A 23710-nucleotide genomic window follows, 5' to 3' on the forward strand; every position below is an offset into this window, starting at 1 on the left:
TGCAAATGAGATGAGTGGAAACATCCCAGCAAATGAGATGAGTGGAGACGTCCAGGCAAATGAGATGAGTAGAGATGTCCTGGCAAATGAGATGAGTGGAAACATCCCAGCAAATGAGATGAGTTGAGAGCAGAGTCGAGATGAGTGGAAAGGTCCAATAGCAGTTTGTGAATGAGAACATTTGGTGCACGTGAGTGCTTTGTGGATGACAATGCTTCATGGAAAAGGGTGCTTGGTCCTCCAGAGCGGTTACCTATCTGCAGTACATGGAAGGTCCTTGAGAGCAGAGCCGATATCTCCGTGGAAAGGCGTCTGAAATGTATTTACTGATCTCTGTGGAAAGGCACCTCAAATGTCTGCTAATCTCTGTGGAAAGGTGCCCAGAATCTCTTGAGCATGAAGAGTTCTGGCTTTTTACCACTGCTGAGAGATGGTGTGGTTACAGGTCCTGTCACTTGGTTGTCTTCACAGCCATGTCACCTTCTCGTTGGCCTCTGCCGAACCTGAGCATCGGAGGGTTGGTCCTGCTAGCAAACCACACACCCCTTGCGGGCAGATATTTCTGCTGTCTCGAATGTAGCAACATTGTCGTGACAAATGTAGTGTGAATGATCACCTCTATTGTGTTATAAATGGGAGTTTTGCAGGCAATGAAAAGAAAGGTCTATTCAATTTCACGGTGATTTGCACTCGATGAACAATCATTTGAATCGAGGTAGTGTAATTCGGGTCCATTGTATTGAACTAATCATGGAATTTGTGGCATACATAGTAGGGGGATGGTTTGAGTGAAGAATGAAAAGGATAGAGGGAAGGCTTGAAGGGGTGGTGTAAAGTGAGGGGTTTAAGATGAAAGGACAATGAAAGGGGTTTGAGATAGAAGAACCAAAGGGTGGATTCAGGTCCAGCAAAGGAAGTTTCCCATGGGGGTTAAGGGGTTTGAAAGGCAAAGAGCAAGGGACCGGCAGATGGGTAGCTGCAGTTAAAGAAGAGTCAAAAGATGGATTGATGGATGGAGGGATTAGAGAGGGTTTGAAAGATAGATTGTTGGACGAAAAGTTGGAAAGTCAGGGGACATTAATCGGGAAATGAGCATGCTAAACTCTCAAAGCATCTCCTTCCAAAAATCCCTCGAAACAATGGGTTGGATATCTATCAGTACAAACTAAACGAGGGAAACGGAAGAGCACGTACCTCTGTCCAGGCTGATTAGTTTACGTTTTGTATCCCACTGATAGGCCGGATCTGGATTCGGACCTGAACTAAAATTTAATCAGATGGGTCTTGTCACCTAACCATTTCACCCACCAAGTTTCCTCCAAATCCGTTCAAAACCTTTTGAGATATCCTGCTATAATGTCGTTTTAGCCCAATCACTCAATGGTGAAGAATCATTGAAAAAATTCTCATTGAAATCATATTAATATATATATATATATATATATATATATATATATATATATATATATATATATATATATATATATATACATATATATTGTTCTTCTTTCAGCTGCTTCCGTTCGGAGTCGCCACAGCGGATCATCCGTTATGATCCGCATACTGATTTGGCATAGGTTTTACGCCGGATGCCCTTCCTGACGCAACCCTGGTCACCTCTTACGGCACAGGGATAAGGATTGGGTTTCACCATGATTCCGAGCTGCCCTACACCCTCTCATAGCACGGCCCAGCGCAGAGCGCCCGTCCTCTAGCGATCCTCCAACCCAAGCCTCCGAGTAGCCAGATTACAGGTGCACGCCACTTCGCCGGGTATATATTATGCCTGGTGTTGACGCAGTGGTTAGGGCAGCGGCTTGGGATCCAAAAGGTCCTGAGTTCAAGCCCCGTTGGGCCACTGAATTAATACACCAGGGGGTTGACTCAGCCTGTCATCCTTCTGAGGTTGGCGAATTGAGTACCAGTGTACTGGGCTGGTGTATACCCCGGTTAAAATAGGTGTACCATATCTCTGTGTCGTAAGAGGCGACCAGGGTTGCGTCAGGAAGGGCATCCGGCGTAAAACATGTGCCAAATCACTATGCGGATCACATGGATGATCCGCTGTGGCGACCCCGAACGGGAGCAGCCGAAAGAAGAAGAAGAAGATATATATATATATATATATATATATATATATATATATATATATATATATATATATATATATATATATATATATATATATATATATATATATATTACAAACACACACACACACACACACACACGGAGGTGGATGCTTCGAGACCTGGTAGGTTTCTGTTCCGTCTGCTGAAACCCACCCACATGTGGAGATATCAGCCAGCAACAGCAACTTGCAAACACACAAACATTTATGCAATCACATACACTTATGTATTGACATTTCTACTCAGCTACACACACACACACACACACACACACACACACACACACACACACACACACACACACACACACACACACACACACACACACACACACACACACACACACACTGGGGAAGAGGAAGAAATGGTGGCCCTTGGGTGGGGGTTGGACCCTCGAGCTTCTTCTTCACCCATCATAATTCACATTCCCTTCACACCTTCACACCAAAAGAAGAAGTACAATTGGGCGATTTTGCCATCTCCTGTTTTTGGTACTTTAAGCGATGTATTCTGGCACCTTTCTCTGTCGTTGTAGTTTTGAAAATGCTCGAGAATAAATGATATGGCTTTTGAAGGTTTATGACTTGTCTACAGTAGGTTTTCAGCATAATATTTTATTTTAAACACATTTGATGGAACCATCATTTTTTTCCATTGCCATCCCTGCCCATGGAGTACTGCCATACCCCCTGATAATAATCGTAATAATAATGATAACAATAATAATTCTCTCGAATTCACCGACAGTAATTTATCTTGTGTATACCCGCAAGCACTACAATCAAGTCGGTCATGATTGCAGTGTCTGGCCACCTCGAATGGTCGAGAACATCGACAAAGAGCTGCTGTGCTGCTGAGTTCTGCAGGATGTGAAGGAATTGATGGTTTGCAGCCACACGGTTGCTGAAAAAAATATACATTACAACACCAAAAACATTTGGCTCAATCATTGTGATAGTTTGTCAATTTTGGATTTTCAGTGTAATGATTAGAATATTAATTCAATATATTACGTGGATTGATACTGTCATTATGGCTTTATGATAAATCATTCAATAACCTACAATTATCTATGTAAAGTCACGGGAATGGATCTAAATAAGCACTCAAGATAACCACGATGAAACGGAATCACGGGTCTGATGCTCGAGTTGCCAGTATCCCAGAAAAGTTGGTGACTTCCCTATCATCTACCACGCCCTGTCTGCTCTTTCACGATCTACCCTTGTTGTGTTCCACTCCATAGCAACCTCCTACCACCCCCAAGGTTTCTCCAGAACACATGTATCTCCACTCATTTATTCCTTCTTTTTTTTTATCCTGCCTCTGAAAACAACTTCCTCAGTCTGTTCAATTTCATTCTCCCCTCCAGGAATTCATGATGGCTGACCACTGTCTTCTCACGTTATCCTGTTCATACTCATATTTCCTGCCATTATTAATCCACCCAAAAGCCGCCTCTTCTTTGGCAGGTCAATTTTTTTTTTTCTCCTCTCCCTCCACCCCAATTTTTCCTTTACTTTTCCTCTTGCTCTTTCATTTTCGTGTTTCCTTCCTGTTCTTTCAGCCCCTTACTTGTGGTTGACTGCCACATCCAGCATTTTCCCACTCACCCATTCTTCATCCAAGCGTCCCTTTGTTGAATCCTTGGAGTGTTTCCCCACTTTCCACTATGTTCTCGCTCTTGCACAAATCTCTACTTTATACTCCCCAAAAGACAAATAACTGATGCTCTCTGCATGGTGTAACGATGTTTGATTTCACTGTTTTGGTGTAAGAAATGTGAATTAATATTCTGTGTTGATGTCAGATAATTATTAGAATTATGTATTCGGCATTGAGTGTTTGAAAATAGCTAATGTTGAAAGTTGTATGGCTTGGCATAACCCATTATTATGTTTACCTATTGTCTCGGAGAATGAGAGTTGATATCGGATGTTTTGTCCATGTATGGGAGATTGATTTTGGGCAGATTCATTCTTTTTAAATATGAATCAGGGCTACGTAATGTATGTCTTGTGTTTCCATAGGAAACGAGCATAACGCTATGCTCGTGGGCTCACTGAAAACATGTTAGGAACCTTAAATACAGATTGGCTGTTGTGATGCCAAACAGGCCAGCTATGGGAGAAGAATGTGAAAGAGTGTTTGGAATCGGGATGGATTGTCTGCATTTGCGTTTAGCATTCATGTGGTAGCTTGGTGTTATCGTAGCGAAAGTCCATAACAACAGTGGGCGAGGAAGACAAGATGGACAGAAGAGATGATGTTGATGGATAAGAATGTAAAAGGGGGAACAAAATGCCACAAAAAAACTTGGGCATTTTATTCCACCTTTTACATTCTTATTCATCAACATCATCGCCTGTGACGGGCTTGGTGTTGGCTTAATAGTTAAGGTGCTTGGCTGAAGATCCAAGGCTCTTGAGGTGAAGCCTCTGTCAGGCTGTTGAACTGACACCAGGTAGAGGTCAGCAAAATGAGTACCAGTTTGCTGGTAACAGGGACATTGCATCAGCAGCATAGCCTTCCCCCCCCCCCAGAAAATGATGATTAGCAGGTAATTGTATGATTTTATTCCAAAGCGTTACTTTACGCCTATTAGTTATGGCAGCGAGTCCAGCAGTACATAGTACAGGCAGTGGTGAGGGCTGTAGTTCCTCTATTCGAGTAAGTAAGGTCGTGTGAAAATATTTGGGAAGCGAATTAATAGACTGTGGGTCAATTGGACAAAAAGAAAGATTTTGAACCATGTAATCAATGTTTGATGTTGGCAGTATCAGGGATAGTGGAGACAGAGGGTCATCTGTGCTGTAGAAAATGTGTAGAAATGGAACATCTCAGCCTTGAAAATTGATTGGTTGAAAGAACAGATAAATACTTTGCAGATGGTAACAGCGTGTGAAAAATTTGCCGATGAAAGTTAGTTGCATTTGTAAACCGAGTCTGGAGAAGAGGTTGGCAGTGGTGATGGTGTAGCGAGTGCATGCAATGGTGGGGTCGTAATGAGGGCAGGCCGTGGTGAGGATAGAGCGAGTGGAGGCAGTGGTAAAGCTGGAGCAACTGCAGGCAGGTGTGTTTGTGTGTGTCACCATTTTTCTCAGGAATGGCCAAAGGGATCTTCGTCAAACTCTCAAAGGTTCATCAATGAGTGCTGGGGAGTGTTTTCAAATTTTTTTTTTTTAACGTTTTTGAAAATGTTGAAAAAAAAAGTTGGATTAAAAAAAAAAAAATCTCTCTTTCGTGCATCAGCCTTTGTAGCTATGTGAAAGGTAATATTATAAATGATCCCTGAACCCGTTCCTTAATGGGTGTGGGGAAGTGTTTTAGGCCCATCACAAAAAATTTAGAAAAATAACGAAATTTGATTTCTTCAAAATGCCAACAGGAATAGAATAGCACTGGGCAATGCCAGGTACTCCTGCTCGTCAATACATATACACGACCACAGAAAAGTTTTAGAACACCCCAATTTTTCCAGTTTTTACTGAAATTTAAGCAGTTTAATGTTTCAATGTACTCTGAAATTAAAGCATAGAACAAATAAACAACGGCAGATAAAAAAGAAATCTTGGAATCGTTTTGATGAACAAAATTTAATCTAAATTTTTGACTCATCAAAGTAGCCACCTTTTGCAGATATAACAGCCGAACATACTCGTGGCATTCTTTCTTCAATGGAAATCAAATATTGTTCGGAAAGTTCTTCCCAACACTGTTGCAGAAGTTCCCACAAATGTGTTGCACTTGTAGGTTGCTTTGCTTTCACCCTTCTGTCCAGTTCATCCCAAACCAGCTTGATGGGGTTTAGGTCTGGAGGCTGTGCTGGCCATTCCATGATTTGAAGCCAAACAACTTGTTGTTTTCTTCTAAGGTAGTTCTGACGTAGCCTGGAGGGATGCTTTGGGTCATTATCTTGCTGTTGGATGAACCCCTGACCAACTCGGCGTAGACCAGAGGGTATTGCATAGCGCTGCAAAATGCTGTGGTAGCCCTTTTGGTTCAGGGTGACAGTCAATCTGTGCAAGTCACTGACTTTGGATCCAGCAAAAGAGCCCCAGATCCTCACGCTTCCTCCTCCATGTTTGACAGTTGGTGTCACACACTGAGGAACCATCCTTTTGCCTACTCGACGGCGTACAAAAACCCTGCGTGAAGAACCGAAGATTTCAAATTTTGATTCATTGGTCCATAAGACCTTCTTCCAGTTTTCAGTAGTCCACTGGCAGTGCTTCATGGACCAGGCAAGCCTCTTTTTCTTATTTTGCCATCTTACCAATGGCTTTCTTACTGCCACTCAACCTGTCAAACCTGCAGCTCGAAGTCTTCTCTTCACAGTTGAAACTGAGACTTCCTTACTTCGACCAGTGTTAAGCTGTGCTTGAAGCTGCTGTCCTGTGAGCCATCCATCACGCAAGGTGTTGACTCTCAGAAACTTGTCTTCTGATTGTGTTGTGGCTTTAGGTCTGCCAGACCTCTTCCTGTCAGAGTATCCTCCAGTTTCCAAGTGCCTTTTGATGGTGCAGGAAACTGTACTCACTGACATCTTGGCTTACTTTGCAATTTCTCAAAAGGAAAGACCTACACTGTTAAGGGTTATAAAGGGTGATGTCTGTCTTCCTTTGTTAATTGTCTTTTTCTCACCATTATGATAGCAATTTCCTACTTCCTGCAGTGCAATATTGTCCAAATAATGCTTCAGAGATTGTAGCAACCCAGTTTGTTCCAACACTGCCTTTATACAAACAGAGGGTTTGTAACGAATCATCAAAAGTTGGGACACCTGTAGGAATAATTTGCATCAACTTTCAAGGCTTAATTTACTTCCATTGCTGCAGAACAGCTGCAGTTGCTAACCCATTAGTTGTTCCCTGAAAAGGGCCTTTTTAAACAACTCTGAAATTTACATTATTTTTCAGTTTTTGGTGACCTAAACTTTTTTTTTAACCTCTGGCAGTTTACCGCTTACCTTTGTACCATTTCAGGTTATTCACTGGACTTGAACTGCTTAAATTTTAGTAAAAACTGGAAAATTGGGGGTGTTCTAAAACTTTTGACCAGTCGTGTATGTATATATGTATATATATGATATCAAAACGAAAAGCACAGTCGGTGAGGCGGGGAAGCCGTCCATCATTCCTTGATGACTTTGCCTTTTAATCGCATCCTGTTTGAATGTTAATTCTCCAAGACCCTTAAGACTCCTAATACCCAAAGGACCGTGGGGATCCAAAAGACCCCAAGGTCCAAAAAGACCCAGATAATCCAAAAGTCCCCGAGGACACAAGAGACCAGAATGACCCATAAGTCCCCAAAGACAGATAAAACAGAGATACACCTTCCTTTGATATTCCCATGGACACAAGAGACCACAAGGACCCAGAAGTCCCCAAGGACCTCAAAGACGCAAAAAGACCCCAAAGACAAAAAAGACCCTGAAAACCTCGCAGACCCAAAAGACCCAAAGACTCAAAAGTCCCTGAAATCCCCAAAAGACCCTAAAGTCTCGAAAGACCCCTAAGACCATTTGGACTCCTTACACCCTTCAGACAGATTATCAGCTTAGACCCTTGACCATTTTGACCACTTGGACCTTCTTATATCACAAATTAAATTTCAAACAAACATAATATCACCAATTGTGAGCCAACGGCCATCCATATGTGAGCTCCTTGTGAGCCAATGGCCATCCATATCTAGTGCCCAACTGTGTCTGTGGACGTCCTCCTGCAGTTGGGGTACTTTTTATGAGGAGGTTGGTGGCAGGATTTGCACTCCGGCCACCGTAAAACCCTTCATTCCGCAAAACGCAAAAACGCAAAAAAATCTGAAAACCCACTCCGTGGGAGTACCTCCTGTGCAGCTTCCCTTCGCAGGGCAGCTCACCGGATGACGGGATTGGGGCAAAGCCTTCGGGACCCCCAATCTTTGATGATAGGAGGGAAACCACGGGGTAACATCCCTGGGTCAGATTGCGGAAGAGTGTGTCGGAGTGGTGCTGAGGTGTCGTCCACCAGACGGCGGTCTCCTTGGGTTAACCTGAGGCAGTCCCTTCGGGTGGGTGCTGGAATGTCCTATCCCTAAGAGAGGATGATCACCTGTCTCTGTTATCATCTGAGCTCAAGCGTTTGGACATCGGGATTGCAGCTCTCTCTGAGGTTCGGAGACCGGATTGCGGCGAGATAATGGTGGGTGGTTACACCTACTATTGGTCTGGTCGCTCTGATGGTTACCATACTCAAGTTGCTGTAGCTGTGCCAAATAAGCTGACCCCAATGTTAATTGAGGAAACACTGGTCAACGAGCGTATTATTAGATTAAGGATTCGTCACTCCTTAAGTGTCATTTCCCTGGTCTCTGTTTATTCTCCGACTGAGGCGAGTGATCTCACCGTGAAGGATGCATTCTACGCCACACTCGAGTCTGTTGTTGATCAGTTCCCCAGACGAGATACACTTCTAGTCTTGGGGGATTTCAATGCATCGACTGGAACTGATAGGGATGGTTATGAGGTGTGTGTTGGTCCCCATGGGTCAGGAACTATGAACCAGAATAGCACTAAGTTCCTTGACTTTGCAAGAAGTCATGAACTTAGGGTGGCTGGTTCATGGTTTCAGCGCCCACAAGCTCATCGCTGGACTTGGTATTCCAACGCTGGTGGTGTGGCAAAGGAGATTGACCATGTCCTCATTGATGGTCGTTGGAGGATGATCCAGAACTGCAGGGTCTACCGGAGTGCTCAGTTCCTCAATACTGACCACAGGCTTGTTGTAGCAACTCTAAAGCTGCACCTTAAAACCTGGAGAATGGTACCATCCCAGCCTAGGCTGGATGTTGGCAAGCTCAGGGATGAGAGAGTAGCTGAGGAGTTTGCGAACAGGCTGAGTGGACACTTGGGGGGTCTGGGTGCTTTGGGGGGTTCTGAAGAGTTGTGGAGCGCCTTCAAGACCACCGTCCTTGATGTTGCCGGTGGATGTCTTGGAGCTCACCACAGGGCAAAGAAGAATTTTGTCTCTCAAGGGACACTGGATACCATTGACCAGAGTCGCAGGGCCAGGCTGAATGGCAGAGCTGAGGTGTTCAGGGAGCTGAGGCGTAAAACTGTACGTGCACTGAGGGTGGACAAGGAGGCCTATGTGCGAGGAATCTGTGAGGGGGTAGAGCATCACCTGTGGTCAGGTGATTCTTGTCCCGCTTACAGGGGAATTCGCGCATTGCGTTCATCCAAGCCCATCCCTCGGAGCACTGCAGTTTGAGCAGAGAGTGGTAGGCTCTTGACAGAGGAGTCTGAAGTGAAGGCCCGCTGGGCTGGTTACTTTGAGCGGCTGTACCAGGCTGATCCCCCAGCTGTCGAGTTGGACGTCAAGGGTGTTACAATCCCTGTTGCTGACCCTCGAATCAACTGTGGTCCACCTTTGCTTGTGGAAACACGGGCTGCGGTGAACCAGTTGAAACGGGGCAAAGCTCGAGGGATCTGTGGCATCCATGCTGAACTTCTCAAGGCTGGTGGAAGTGCTGCACTTGTGTCGTTGCATGCAGTTTTGTGCTCTGCCTGGAACACAGGCATCATCCCAACTGACTGGAAGAGGGGCCTTGTTGTCCCTCTCTGGAAAGGGAAGGGTAATCGCCAAGACTGCAACAACTACCGAGGGGTGACACTGCTCTCAGTGCTGGGCAAGGTCTTTGCTCGGATAATTCTTGATAGGGTTCGCCACCACTTGCTTGAGCACCAGCGTCCAGAGCAGTCAGGTTTTACACCAAAGAGGTCAACGATTGACCGTATCCTTGCCCTTCATGTCCTCACCGAACGCAGACGAGAGTTTCGGCAGGGGCTGCTTACAGCCTATGTTGATCTCTGTAAAGCGTCTGATTCAGTGAATCGGGATGTCCTCTGGAGGATTCTTGGTCTTCGTGGGGTGCCACCAAAACTGATCGATCTGATGTCTGAACTCTACTCTGGTACTGAGAGTGGTGTGAAGTGTGGTGGTACCATCTCTGACTTATATCCAGTTGTTACTGAAGTTCGTCAAGGGTGTGTACTGGCTCCCACACTTTTCAGCACTTGTATGGACTGGATTTTAGGGAGGATGTCGGAGAGATCAAGCTGCGGTGCATCGTTTGGGAATGTCAAGATCTCGGACCTTGATTTTGCAGATGATGCAGTCATCTTTGCGGAGACTTTAGACATCCTTTTGGGGGCCCTCGAGGTGCTGAATGAGGAGTCGGAGCCGCTGGGATTATGGGTTTCTTGGGTCAAATCTAAGATCCAGGCTTTCTGTGACATCTTGGATGCTGCTGTCCTGTCTGTGTCTGTTTGTGGTGAGGATGTTGAGGTCGTGGAGAGATTCACTTACCTTGGCAGTGATATTCATGTCTCTGCTGGCTGTGAGTCAGAGGTCAATAGACGTCTGGGTCGGGCCTGGGGAGTCATGGATTCACTGGATCATGGGGTGTGGCGCTGCCGGTACCTGTGCGGGAGGATGAAAGTCCGAGTCTTCAGGTCCTTGGTACTTCCAGTCTTGCTCTATGGATGCGAGACTTGATCTCTGACCAAGGATCTGAGACGGAGACTTAAATCCTTTGGTACCAGGTCTCTTCGGAGAATCCTTGGCTATCGCTGGTCGGATTTTGTGTCCAACGAGCGGTTGCTGAGAGAGACTCGGATGAGATTTGTTACCTGCATAGTCCGTGAGCGTCAGTTGTGGCTGTATGGACATGTGGCTCGTTTTCCTGACGCTGATCCTGCTCACCAGATTCTCTCAGCGAGGGAGTCTCATGAGTGGAGGAGGCCAGTGGGCCGACCACGTGCCTCGTGGTTGCAGCAGGTTGACCATCATCTCAAGGAGATGGGGATGGGCCTGGAATCTGCCTGGGGGATGGCCAGACGGAGGCCCCTGGAGTACTGGCGGAAAGTGGACGCAGCGACGCGCTGTTCTGGCACATGCTCCCATACCTGACCTGAATCTATGCAACGACGTGTGGAGAGACGATCGTAGCGAGCCGATCTTTCAGGCATTTTTTTTTTAATCCAGCATTTTCGGCACCTGATGCTTTTCCATTTGATGTCGCGAGCCGATCCATGCTGGTAATCTATAAAAGAGAGATACACCTTCCTTTGATATTCCCTTGCTTTTTCCATGATCCACCTCAGATTTGTGATTGATCTCTAGTTCCTCTTTTGAAACCTGCTTGCTCAACAGGCATTTTTCTCTTAATGAAGTCTTCTGTTCTGTGTTGAATGATCTTTAGTAATATGTTGCTCATGTGTGAAATCAAGGCAATGGTTCAGTTATTTGAACATTCTCTTGTATTCCCTTTCATTGACAATGGTAAATGGACTGACTGCTTCCACGTTTTAGGCCAAACAGTCCCACTCCAGATCTGTGTACAGGTAGCTGTAAAAATTTTGATTGCTTCCTCACCAACTTCCTTGAAGGTCCACAGAATCACTTTTTTTAATGTGATTATATTGATTTTTAAATCATAAACAAAGAACTGAACGTGGTTTTGAATTTAATAATTTTTGGAGGTATTGCAGTTAAAAAAGCAAATCCGTCGTGTACCGTCCATAAAAATTCCAGATAAACTCTCATCTTTCAAAGGAAATACTGTCAGAACGCAATGGATAATGACTGCACAACTCACTTCAGACTCCTCAGAAAGTGAATTTGATGAATAATTTTCTGATCAAGAAGCCCCAGGTTACGCCGATAGTCAAAATCATGATGTCGGTGTTGTCAGACCATACATGTGTGAACCTGAGGTCGAGATGACGTCATGGGAGGGGTGGGGCCAAACAAGCATAAAAGGGCAACAAATAACATTAAAATCTTCCTTTCAAGATATTTATTCAAGACGAGAACAATGGTTAAGTGTTCAGCAAAGCCATGTCTGTTCATTAAACCAATCATGATTTTGTTTCTGTGGACCTTCAAAGAGTTTGATTCGAATTTCTTCGGCACCTGATGCTTTTCCATTTTCCTGCTCTTTCAAGGCTCTTCTACAGACCTCACATTCTATCACTATTGGTCATTGCCAATATTAATTTTCTTTGAAGGTTGTTTTCATATTGCTATCTCCTTTGTGTAGAGTTTCGGTATAGTCCTTCCATCTTTCTTTCACCTGTGTTTCTTCTGTCAGATCTTTTCCTCTTCAGGACCCCAATCATAGACCTCAACTTTCTTGTGATCTCACTGATCTTTAAAAAATATATATCATGTTTTTCCCACTCTGTTGTCACTCTCTCTATACAAGTCTCTTTAAAATGTTTCTGTTTGTCTTTCCTAGCTTACCTTGCACAGCACTTCTGCATTCCTTTACTTTCTTAATTCTTTGAAGACTCCTGTAGTAGAACCTGTTGCCAACTAAAGTATATGAGAGTACGACTGTCATATACTATAGTTCTAACTGTAGCATTTTAGCCTGGGTTGGAAGTCAGTATTTAGCCGCTTAATGTCCTCATTTTATGTGCTTTTGGTTTTCATCTCTCTTCTTCTGTCTGAAATATGCTTCTTCTGATTGCCATTTAGCCTTCTCTCTGCTTGCTTTTAGGATGTTGTTTTTGGCCTCTTCTTTTACAATGTCTTCAACCTCTTGCTTCAATTAGTCTGGAAACCTGTCAACCAAGTCCAGCTCTGCAATATAGTTTTCTAAAAAACTGGTATTGCATATTGTTTACATACATTTTCAAGGTCGTATCTTTTCAGATGTTTAGTCTTGTCTTGCCACAAATAGTTCATGATCTGTTCCACAGTCTGCATCTGGCAGTGTGTTGGAAGACTGCACAGCACTTCTCCATATTCAGTTGATAAGCAGCAAGTTATATAGGGAAAGTTGACATGGAGGATTAAAAAAAAATAGTTGCAGGATATTGTGTATCTGATTGAACGTTAAGGCTTGTTAGCTAATATTTTCGTGTTTTCATCCGAGAATAGGAACGAGGATATAATTCATAAGTAGAGGGACAGATGTTAACCCATGGTTGGAGCATTGGGTGCAATTATGCAGTAAGGTTTTGGGTTTAGGAAGCAGTCGGAATCATTTTTTGGGGCAAAGGTAGTGTTTTCATAATGATGACTAATGCTAAATAGAAAGGGGACAGAGTTTTGCAGCAGCAATTGTGAAAAGAAATCGGCTTTTTTAGGCTAGAGGTTAGTGGAGAGGCTATAATTGAAGTATACACCCATCCATTGGGACCATACTCTGTGGAGAGCGTTGGTGCTGCCTAAGCAGTCTCCTTCGCTATTTGGCACAATGCTGGAGGGGTCACCACTCCGACACAGGATACCAGCAAGCTGGCACACATTTTTGCGGACCTCGGAAGGATGACCGGCAGAGTCAACCCTACCTGGTATTAATTCAACAGCCGAGCGGGATTTGAACTCAGGACCCTGGGATCCCAAGCCCACCACTCTAGCCATATAATTGAAGTATCTGTAACAAATAACATGATTGGTCAGACAAGGCAGCAATAAAAAATAGTCACAGGAATGGAAAAGTTAAAAATATAATATATATATATATATATATATATATATATATATATATATATATATATATATATATATATATATATATATATATATATATATCAATGTCAGGAGTTTGAATAATAAAATTGAAGAGATTGAAGCAAAGTAGATAGCAAAGTGTATATGATATAGTTGCAGTAAGTGAGCACCACCTTCATCACCGGTTTGTACCAAAGTTTGTTCACGCTATTTAAAAAATTAGGGTCGAAGGGGGAAGTACTGGGGGGGGTTGCCCCCCCCCAAATAGGTATTTGCTACAACATTGGTTCATTGGTATATTTTGCTGATTCTGTCCCACATTGACTTTGTTCTTAGTATTGTTATTCTACCAGGTGAGCACCCAGGGGTATTGCCCCTAATTTTTTTTTAAATAATAGTTTTATTAAATTCACAGGGGGACAGATTGCAAACAAAAAAGGTAGTGTTAACACTCTTGAGGAATTAGTGAGGCCTCACCTATACTATTGTGTTCAGTTTTGGTCATCACATTTGAGGAAGAACATAACTGCGAGAGAGAGAGAGGGTTCAGCATAGAACAACTAGATTGATTCCATGGCTAGCTATGCTAAGCTACAAGGAGCAATTCAAGGAGATAGGATGTTTTTTTGTTTTTTTTACAAGAGAAAGGAGGTGATTCTGATGGGATCTATAGGGATGTTTAAGATAATCAGGGGTATCGACAATATAAGTGCAGAAGAGTTTTTCAGCATAATGGAAAGTGACAGGAACAGGGGCCGCAGTTTCAGAGTAAAGAAGAGGAGAGGGAGAGTTGCGATGGTGGTGAGACAGGTCTTTTACTCACACAATCGATAATGCACGGAATAATCTCCCTGGAAAAGTAGTGGCAGCAGAAACAGTAAATAGGTTTACATTTGAGTTAGATGGGTACCTAGAAACATTCGGGATAATAAATCGAGGAATGGATGGATGATTGGACACCTGTGTCATGATTATGGTGTCTGTGAGAGGGTCTTATCAAAAGATAAATGTGCTGTCTGCATTTGTTCATTCCCCATCTTACAACCGTGTTCACCCCTCCCCCTCAAAATAAGAAACATAGGGACAATAGCCATGGGTGCTCACCTGGTAGTGGCTGGATGAGATAACCAGGGAACCACTGGTAGGCATGGATAACCCACAAAATATATAATGGAGAAGAAAGTAAATACCTTTGGATGTTTTTTTTTAATGCCCTGAACAAACTTTGGCACATCACGGGTGACAAAGGTTGTGGTCAAGTTTCATCGAAATTGTGTATGTGGTTTCAGAAAAGAAAACAAATATATATATATATATATATATATATATATATATATATATATATATATATATATATATATATATATATGTATGTATGTATATATGTATATATGTATATATGTATATATGTATATATATATATGTATATATATATATATATGTATATATATATATATATATATATATATATATATATATATATGTATATATATATATATATATATATATATATATATATATATATATATATATATATATATATGTATATATATATATATATATATATATATATATATATATATATATATATATATATATATATATATATATATATATATATGTATATATATATATATATATATATATATATATATATATATATATATATATATATATATATATATATATATATATATATATATATATATATATATATATATATATATATATATATATATATATATATATATATATATATATATATATATATATATATATCTTTTGGGGGGCAACCTTCCCGTACACACCATTAGACCCCGATTTTTGTAATGTCATGAACAAACTTTGGCACATAACGGGTTATGAAGGTTGTCATCAAGTTTAATCGGAATTGTTTGTGTAGTTTCTGAGAAGAAAGGTCAGGTCAGATATGGGAGCACGCCAGAGCAGCGCGTCGCTTCGTCCACTTTCTGCCGGTACTCCAGGGGCCTCCGCCTGGCCATCACCCAGGCAGATCCCTGGCCCATCCCCATCTCCTTGAGATATCGATCAACCTGCTGCAACTACCAGGCACGTGGTCAGCCCATTGGCCTCCTCCACTCAAGAGGCTCCCTCGCTGAGAGAATCTGATGAGCAGGATCAGAATCAGGAAAACAAACTACATGTCCATACGGCCACAGCTGATGCTCACGGACTATGCAGGTAACAAATCTCATTTGAGTCTCTCTCAACAACCGCTCGTTGGACACAAAATCCGACCAGCGATAGCCAAGGATTCTCCGAAGAGACCTGGTACCAAAGGAATTAAGTCTCCTTCTCAGATCCTTGGTCAGAGTCCAAGTCTCACATCCATAGAGAAAGACTGGAAGCACCAAGAACCTAAAGACTCAGACTTTCGTCCTCCCGCACAGGTACCAGCAGCGCCACACCCCATGATCCAGTGAATCCATGACTCCCCAGGCCCGTCCCAGACGTCTATTGACCTCTGACTCACAGCCGGGAGAGACATGAATATCACTGCCGAGGTAAGTGAATCTCTCCATGAACTCAAAATCCTCATCACAAACAGGCACAGACATGACAGCAGCATCCAAGATGTCATTGAAAGCCTGGATCTTAGTTTTGACCCAGGAAACCCGTAATCCCAGTGGCTCAGACTCCTCATTCAGCACCTCGAGGGCCCCCAAAAGGATATCTAAAGTCTCCGCAAAGATGACTGCATCATCTGAAAAATCAAGGTGAGAGATCTTGACATTCCCAAACGATGCACCACAGCTTGATCTCTCCGACATCCTCCCTAGAATCCAGTCCATACAAGTGCTGAAAAGTGTGGGGGCCAGTACAAACCCTTGACGAACTCCAGTCACAACTGGAAATAAGTCAGAGATGGTACCACCACAACTCACAGCACTCTCAGTACCAGAGTAGAGTTCAGACATCAGATCGATCAGTTTTGGTGGCATCCCATGAAGACCAAGAATCCTCCAGAGGGCATCCCGATTCACTGAATCAAACACTTTATGGAGATCAACATAAGCTACAAGTAGCCCCTGCCGAAACTCTCATCTGCATTCGGTGAGGACCCAAAGATCAAGGATACGGTCAATTGTTGACCTCTTTGGTGTGAAGCCTGACTGCTCTGGACGCTGGTGCTCAAGCAGATGGTGGCGAACCCTATCAAGAATTATCTGAGCAAAGACCTTGCCCTGTCACTGACAGCAGCGTCACCCCTCGGTCGTTGTGGCAGTCTTGGCGATCACCCTTCACTTTCCAGAGAGGGACAACAAGGCCCATCTTCCAGTCAGTTGGGATGATGCCTGTGTTCCAGGCAGAGCATAGAACTGCATGCAACGACATGAGTGCAGCATTTCCACCAGCCTTGAGAAGTTCAGCATGGATGCCACAGATCGCTGGAGCGTTACCCTGTTTCAACCGGTTCACCGCAGCCTGTGTTTCCACAAGCGAAGGTGGACCACAGTTGATTGGAGGGTCAGCAACAGGGATTGTAACACCCTTGACGTCCAACTCGACAGCTGGTGGATCAGCCTAGTACAACCGCTTAAAGTAACCGCCCAGCGGGCCTTCACTTCAGACTCCTCTGTCAAGAGCTGACCACCCTCTGCTCTAACTGCAGTACACTGAGGGATGGGCTTGGATGAACGCAATGCGTGAATTCCCCTATAAGCAGGACGAGAATCACCTGACCACAGGTGATGCTCTCCCCCTCACAGATTCCTCGCACAAAGGCTTCCTTGTCCACCCTAAGTGCACGTACAGTTTTATGCCTCAGCTCCCTGAACAGCTCAGCTCTGCCATTCAGCCTGGCCCTGCGACTCTGGTCAATGGTATCCAGTGTCCCTTGAGAGACAAATTTCTTCTTTGCCCAACGGTGAGTTCCAAGACATCCACTGGCAACATCAAGGACGGTGGTCTTGAAGGCACTCCACAACTCTTCAGGACCTGCCAAAGCACCCAGACCCCCCCCCCAAATCTCTACTCAGCTTGTTCGCAAACTCCAGAGCTACCCTCTCATCCTTGAGCTTGCCAACATCCAGCCGAGGCTGGGATGTTACCATTCTCCTGGATTTAAGGTGCAACTTCATAGTTGTTACAACAAGCCGGTGGTCAGTATTGAGGAACTGAGCACTCCATTTGACCCTGCAGTTCTGGATAATCCTCCAGCGACCATCAACGAGGACATGGTCAATCTCCTTTGCCACACCGCCAGCGTTGGAATACCAAGTCCAGCGATGAGCTTGTGGGCGCTGAAATCATGAACCAGCCACCCTAATTCCATGACTTCTTGCAAAGTCAAGGAACTTGGTGCTATTCAGGTTCATAGTTCCTGACCCATGTCAGGACCAACACGTCTCATAAACATCCCTATCAGTTCCAGTTGATGCATTGAAATCCCCCAATACTCGTCTGGGGGATTCTCGTCTGGGGCACTGATCAATCACAGACTCGAGCGTGGCGTGGAATGCATCCTTCACGGTGAGATCACTCACCTCAATCGGAGCATAAACAAACAGAGACCAGGGAAATGACACCCAAGGAGTGACGAATCCTTCGTCTCATAATACGCTCGTTGACCGGTGTTACCTCAATTATCATTGGGGTCAGCTTATTGGACACAGCTGCAGCAACTCCTTGGGTATGGTAACCATCAGAGCGACCAGACCAATAGTAGGGATAACCACCCACCATAATCTCTCCGCAATCCGGTCTCCAAACCTCAGAGAGTGCTGCAATACTGATGTCCAAACGCTTGAGCTCAGATGATAACAGAGACAGGTTATCATCCTCTCTTGGGGATAGGACATTCCAGGCACTTATCCGAAGGGTCCGCCTCAGGTTAACCCAAGGAGACCGCCGTCTGGTGGACGACACCTCAGCACCACTCCGACACACTCTCCCGCAATCTGACCCGGGAATGTTACCCCGTGTTTTCCCTCCTATCATCAAAGATTGGGGGTCCCGAAGGCTTTGCCCCAATCCTGTCATCCGGTGAGCTGCCCTGCGAAGGGAAGCTGCACAGGAGGTACTCCCACGGACTGGGTTTTCAGATTTCTTTGCGTTTTTGTGTTTTGCGGAATGAAGGGTCTTACGGTGGCTGGAGTGCAAATCCTGCCACCAACCTCCTAATAAGAAGTAACCCAACTGCAGGAGGACGTCCGCAGACACAGTTGGGCACTAGTTATGGATGGCCGTTGGCTCACAAGGAGCTCCTCCGCCCTTTGACCGGTTTTGTTTTTAATCCTGCTGGGTGTCCCTATCCAAACACCTTCCTCGCCAGAAAACCTGGTGGGGGAGACGGTTTAGTCACTGACAACCGACCATGGAACAGGTTAGTACAGGTTTACATGATACCTGTAGCAAGTCACAGATCTAATCTGGCCTGACCTGATATCAAATACATATTTTCTATACATAGCAGAAGAAAGCAAATACATATTTTGTATACATAGCAGAAGAAAGCAAATACATATTTTGACGGCAACCCCCTGTAGACCCTCTTAGACCTCGATGTTTTTGTTTTTTTTAACAGCATGAGCAAACTTTGGTACATCATGGGTGATGAAGGTTGTGGTCAAGTTTCCTAAAAATCGGTTGTGTCATTTCAGAGAACAAAGCAAATTCATATTTTGGGTTGCAACCCCCCCCCCCCCACCCTTCAACCTTGAGTTTTTTCATGTCATGAACAAACTTTGGCACATCACGGTTGATGAAAGTTGTGGTGAAGTTTCATCGAAATTTTGTGTGTAGTTTCAGAGAAGAAAACAAATTCCTCTTTGGGGGAGAACCCCCCCCCATAAACTCGTGATGAACGTTATTGTAAAGTTTCATTGAAATCATATGTGTAGTTTCAGAGAAGAAGTTGCAAGTATTTGTAGATGGACAGATGGACCATCCCATAAGCTCCCTGGAACTATGTTCCAGGTTAGCTAAAAATAGAAATAAATGAAATAAATTATTATTATTTTACAAATTTTAATAATAATAATAATAATAATCATCTTTGTTTTGTCATGTCATATATGTTTTGTCATGTCATATATGCATATAAAACACCCATGTGATGTCTGTGCTTGCTTTTCCACTCTCATCCCTACTCCTCCAGCCCTCACCACCCCCTCTTCCCCAGGAAATTTGAATTGATATGGTGCACACTGAATGTATCCTTGATGCACACTTGATAGAGGTGGGAGAATTGATATGGTGCACACTGAATGTAGTGTATCCTTGATGGGCTGAATGACCACCTTTCATTGGAACATCCCCTCGAAGTAGCTATTATTGACCAATGATATAAAGTCGCAAAGTTTTGTTGACGATATCAATAATTTTGTGAATTACATGCAACCTGTACATCATTAGTCCAAAAACAGATGATGTTCCATTCAACTAAACAATTTCCCCTATAATAAATATATGGGAATTAAGCTTAAAAACATTCCAAACAATCTTACTTGAAATTATTTTAAAAGAATGATGAAGGTCGGTACAATATTTTTCTGGAAGGTACAATTTTTTTTGAACAATATAACTATGATAGTATAAATTACCGCACGTCCACACCTCTGGCTCTTTTTGTGTTTGCACTTCTTCCAGCCTTTCAATGTGATCCTGACAACAGCCCTTATTCGTTTTATCCGTGATCGCTACTTTCCAGTTTTCATCACTTTCCAAGTGCTCATCATCACACTGTCGTGGACATTCACGTTTTGTTTCGGTGGTGCTTTGTCCTCCGCTGTTCTCCCTCTTCACTTCATTTGCTTCATTCTGAGCTTTGACTGTCAATGTGTCGCAGAAATCTGGCTCAGGTGGCGTTTCACAATCAGGCCCCACAGAAACCCGTTCATCATCTCTGCCGGAAACACGCAAGATGGAAGACTGAACAACATAAGTTTGCTTCTTATAAACCGCTTTTATATTCCACTCGCAAATACCATCTCTTTGCTGATGGGAAAACTAAAGGTGGGGGGGAGTGACATCTCAGAGAGTGAGAGAGAGCGAGAGAGAGGAGAGAAAGGGGAGGAGGAGGATATTGGGACCACACTCTATTCAGAGTGTTGATGCTGCAGAGAAAGGGGGGAGAGAGTAAATGGGGAAGAGAGGATAGAGGTGGGAGAGAGAGAGAGAGAGAGAGAGAGAGAGAGAGAGAGAGAGAGAGAGAGAGAGAGAGAGAGAGAGAGAGAGAGAGAGAGAGAGAGAGAGAGAGAGAGAGAGAGAGAGAGAGAGAGAGAGAGAGAGAGAGAGAGAGAGAGAGAGAGAGAGAGAGAGAGAGAGAGAGAGAGAGAGAGAGAGAGAGAGAGAGAGAGAGAGAGAGAGAGAGAGAGAGAGAGAGAGAGAGAGAGAGAGAGAGAGAGAGAGAGAGAGAGAGAGAGAGAGAGAGAGAGAGAGAGAGAGAGAGAGAGAGAGAGAGAGAGAGAGAGAGAGAGAGAGAGAGAGAGAGAGAGAGAGAGAGAGAGAGAGAGAGAGAGAGAGAGAGAGAGAGAGAGAGAGAGAGAGAGAGAGAGAGAGAGAGAGAGAGAGAGAGAGAGAGAGAGAGAGAGAGAGAGAGAGAGAGAGAGAGAGAGAGAGAGAGAGAGAGAGAGAGAGAGAGAGAGAGAGAGAGAGAGAGAGAGAGAGAGAGAGAGAGAGAGAGAGAGAGAGAGAGAGAGAGAGAGAGAGAGAGAGAGAGAGAGAGAGAGAGAGAGAGAGAGAGAGAGAGAGAGAGAGAGAGAGAGAGAGAGAGAGAGAGAGAGAGAGAGAGAGAGAGAGAGAGAGAGAGAGAGAGAGAGAGAGAGAGAGAGAGAGAGAGAGAGAGAGAGAGAGAGAGAGAGAGAGAGAGAGAGAGAGAGAGAGAGAGAGAGAGAGAGAGAGAGAGAGAGAGAGAGAGAGAGAGAGAGAGAGAGAGAGAGAGAGAGAGAGAGAGAGAGAGAGAGAGAGAGAGAGAGAGAGAGAGAGAGACAGACAGACAGACAGACAGGGATAGAGAGAGAGAGAGAGAGGTATTGAGAGAGAGAGAGAGAGAGAGAGAGAGAGAGAGAGAGAGAGAGAGAGAGAGAGAGAGAGAGAGAGAGAGAGAGAGAGAGAGAGAGAGAGAGAGAGAGAGAGAGAGAGAGAGAGAGAGAGAGAGAGAGAGAGAGAGAGAGAGAGAGAGAGAGAGAGAGAGAGAGAGAGATAGAGGTGGGAGAGAGAGAGAGATAGAGGTGGGAGAGAGAGAGAGAGAGAGAGAGAGAGAGAGAGAGAGAGAGAGAGAGAGAGAGAGAGAGAGAGAGAGAGAGAGAGAGAGAGAGAGAGAGAGAGAGAGAGAGAGAGAGAGAGAGAGAGAGAGAGAGAGAGAGAGATAGAGGTGGGAGAGAGGGATAGAGGTGGGAGAGAGGGATAGATGTGGGAGAGAGGGGGATAGAGGTGGGAGAGAGGCGGATAGAGGTGGGAGAGAGGCGGATAGAGGTGGGAGAGAGGCGGATAGAGGTGGGAGAGAGGCGGATAGAGGTGGGAGAGAGGCGGATAGAGGTGGGAGAGAGGCGGATAGAGGTGGGAGTGTGGCGGATAGAGGCGGGAGAGAGGAGGATAGAGGTGGGAGAGAGAGAGAGGAATAGGGGAGAGAGAAGTGAGGGGGAGGAACAGGTGAGGGGAGGGAGAGGTGAGGGGAAGGGAGGGGAGTGTGGAGAGAGCAGAGTGTGTAGAGAGTAGAGAGTTGAGTGTGGAGAGAGGGGAGTGGGATGAGTGTGGAGAGAGGGGAGTGGAGAAAGAGAGGAGTCGTGAGAGTGCAGAGAGAATAGGAGGTGGGGGGAAATTCCAGCAGATGTGATGTCCAGTTTAACTTCCATCCGAGAGACAGTACACAAATTGATATATCACCCTGCCTGTGTAACATTGGGATGACAGTTAATAGCTTGGTCGGGATTCAAACCCAGGTTAGACAGCTTAGAGCGAGCATGCATACCTCTCGGCTACCATGCCATGATGTGCCAATTCATAACCTTGTAATAACTCAAAGCATTTTTTACCTATTGTAATCATTAAATTTATTTTGCCTTCTTTACTCCGGTAGCATACCATGGTATCACCATCGAAGCTTGAAAAACATGCACCAAGTGCCTTGACCAAGCACTCCAACTAAATGTTTGAAGAAACTTTAAAAAATGAAACGTTTAACTTTTTCTTTATGTATTTATAAATGCCGAAGTGATGGGTCGTATAATGAAAGAAGATTGTTAAAAAAGGGGAAACGTGGTGTGAAATAAAATTGCACATTTTCAGCGAGCCAGCCATCACCCGATAAACCGCATAAAAATGCGGGGCGAAACGCAGGTGAGTGGCTTCTGAACTTTGTTCAAGTCAATTGATATACAGTATTCAGTGACAGTATGAAAATTGTAGAGCACATGCCAAGTGGCTTAAACACTTAATGAAGCACTCAAATGCAACGATTGATAATGAACGGCTGACTTGGCAACCGATTAGTGATTGCTGATCCATCATATCTGGTATCTCTGGGAGCTATTTAATTTGTCAAACAATGCCCAAATTGCACAAATGATCACTTTTTTTTTAGCAGTTGGAACTCGTGTTAAGTTCATTTCTGGAGCTTAAATTTTGCAATTCGGCTTATAGTTTAAGAGATTCCAGAGGTTATGGCATGTGTGGAAATGAAATAAAGCCATGAATACTGGCGTCTCCTGGCATGCATAAGCAGTGCAATGCGATTCGTAGGCATCGATAATATGAGTGAGGAGAGTGAAAAAAATAAACTCTCGTTAAGAAATCATTGCAGCCTGTTCCAGGTCAATGCATTGTTGAGCAGGCCAAAAAAATGGCGAATTAAGACCCATCGAGGGAGAGGGAGGTGTTCAAGGATGCAATTAAATAAGGCCATCAATTATTTTCAAAAGGGGTGTTTTAATTAATCCAAACACCCAATTTTCACTCATACACTCCATTGGAGTTCCCTTAGTATGCATGCAGAGTTTCAGACTGCCAGGTTTCATGGTTTTGGAGTTATGGAAGAGACACACACACACACACACACACACACACACACACACACACACACACACACACACACACACACACACA

The 23710-nt window shown here is 44.1% G+C and overlaps 1 protein-coding gene across 2 annotated transcripts in view; it reads right to left on the reverse strand.

Annotated features, from left to right (window-relative positions):
* The window catches only part of LOC147024528 (uncharacterized), a 101543-nt gene that overhangs the window by 17600 nt on the left and 60233 nt on the right, over nucleotides 1-23710 (reverse strand). For both annotated transcript variants that reach the window (XM_085884536.1, XM_085884535.1), the window contains 2 exons: nucleotides 20222-20510; nucleotides 2899-3035 (listed from right to left, as the gene is read on the reverse strand). In XM_085884536.1, coding sequence (XP_085740662.1) covers nucleotides 2899-3035; nucleotides 20222-20510 — 426 coding nt within the window. The remainder of the gene's footprint in view (nucleotides 1-2898; nucleotides 3036-20221; nucleotides 20511-23710) is intronic.

The sequence above is a fragment of the Eptatretus burgeri genome, chromosome 6 (assembly GCF_056783735.1).
Source record: "Eptatretus burgeri isolate ZD-2024b chromosome 6, Ebu_testis_v1, whole genome shotgun sequence".
Classification (NCBI taxonomy): domain Eukaryota; kingdom Metazoa; phylum Chordata; class Myxini; order Myxiniformes; family Myxinidae; genus Eptatretus; species Eptatretus burgeri.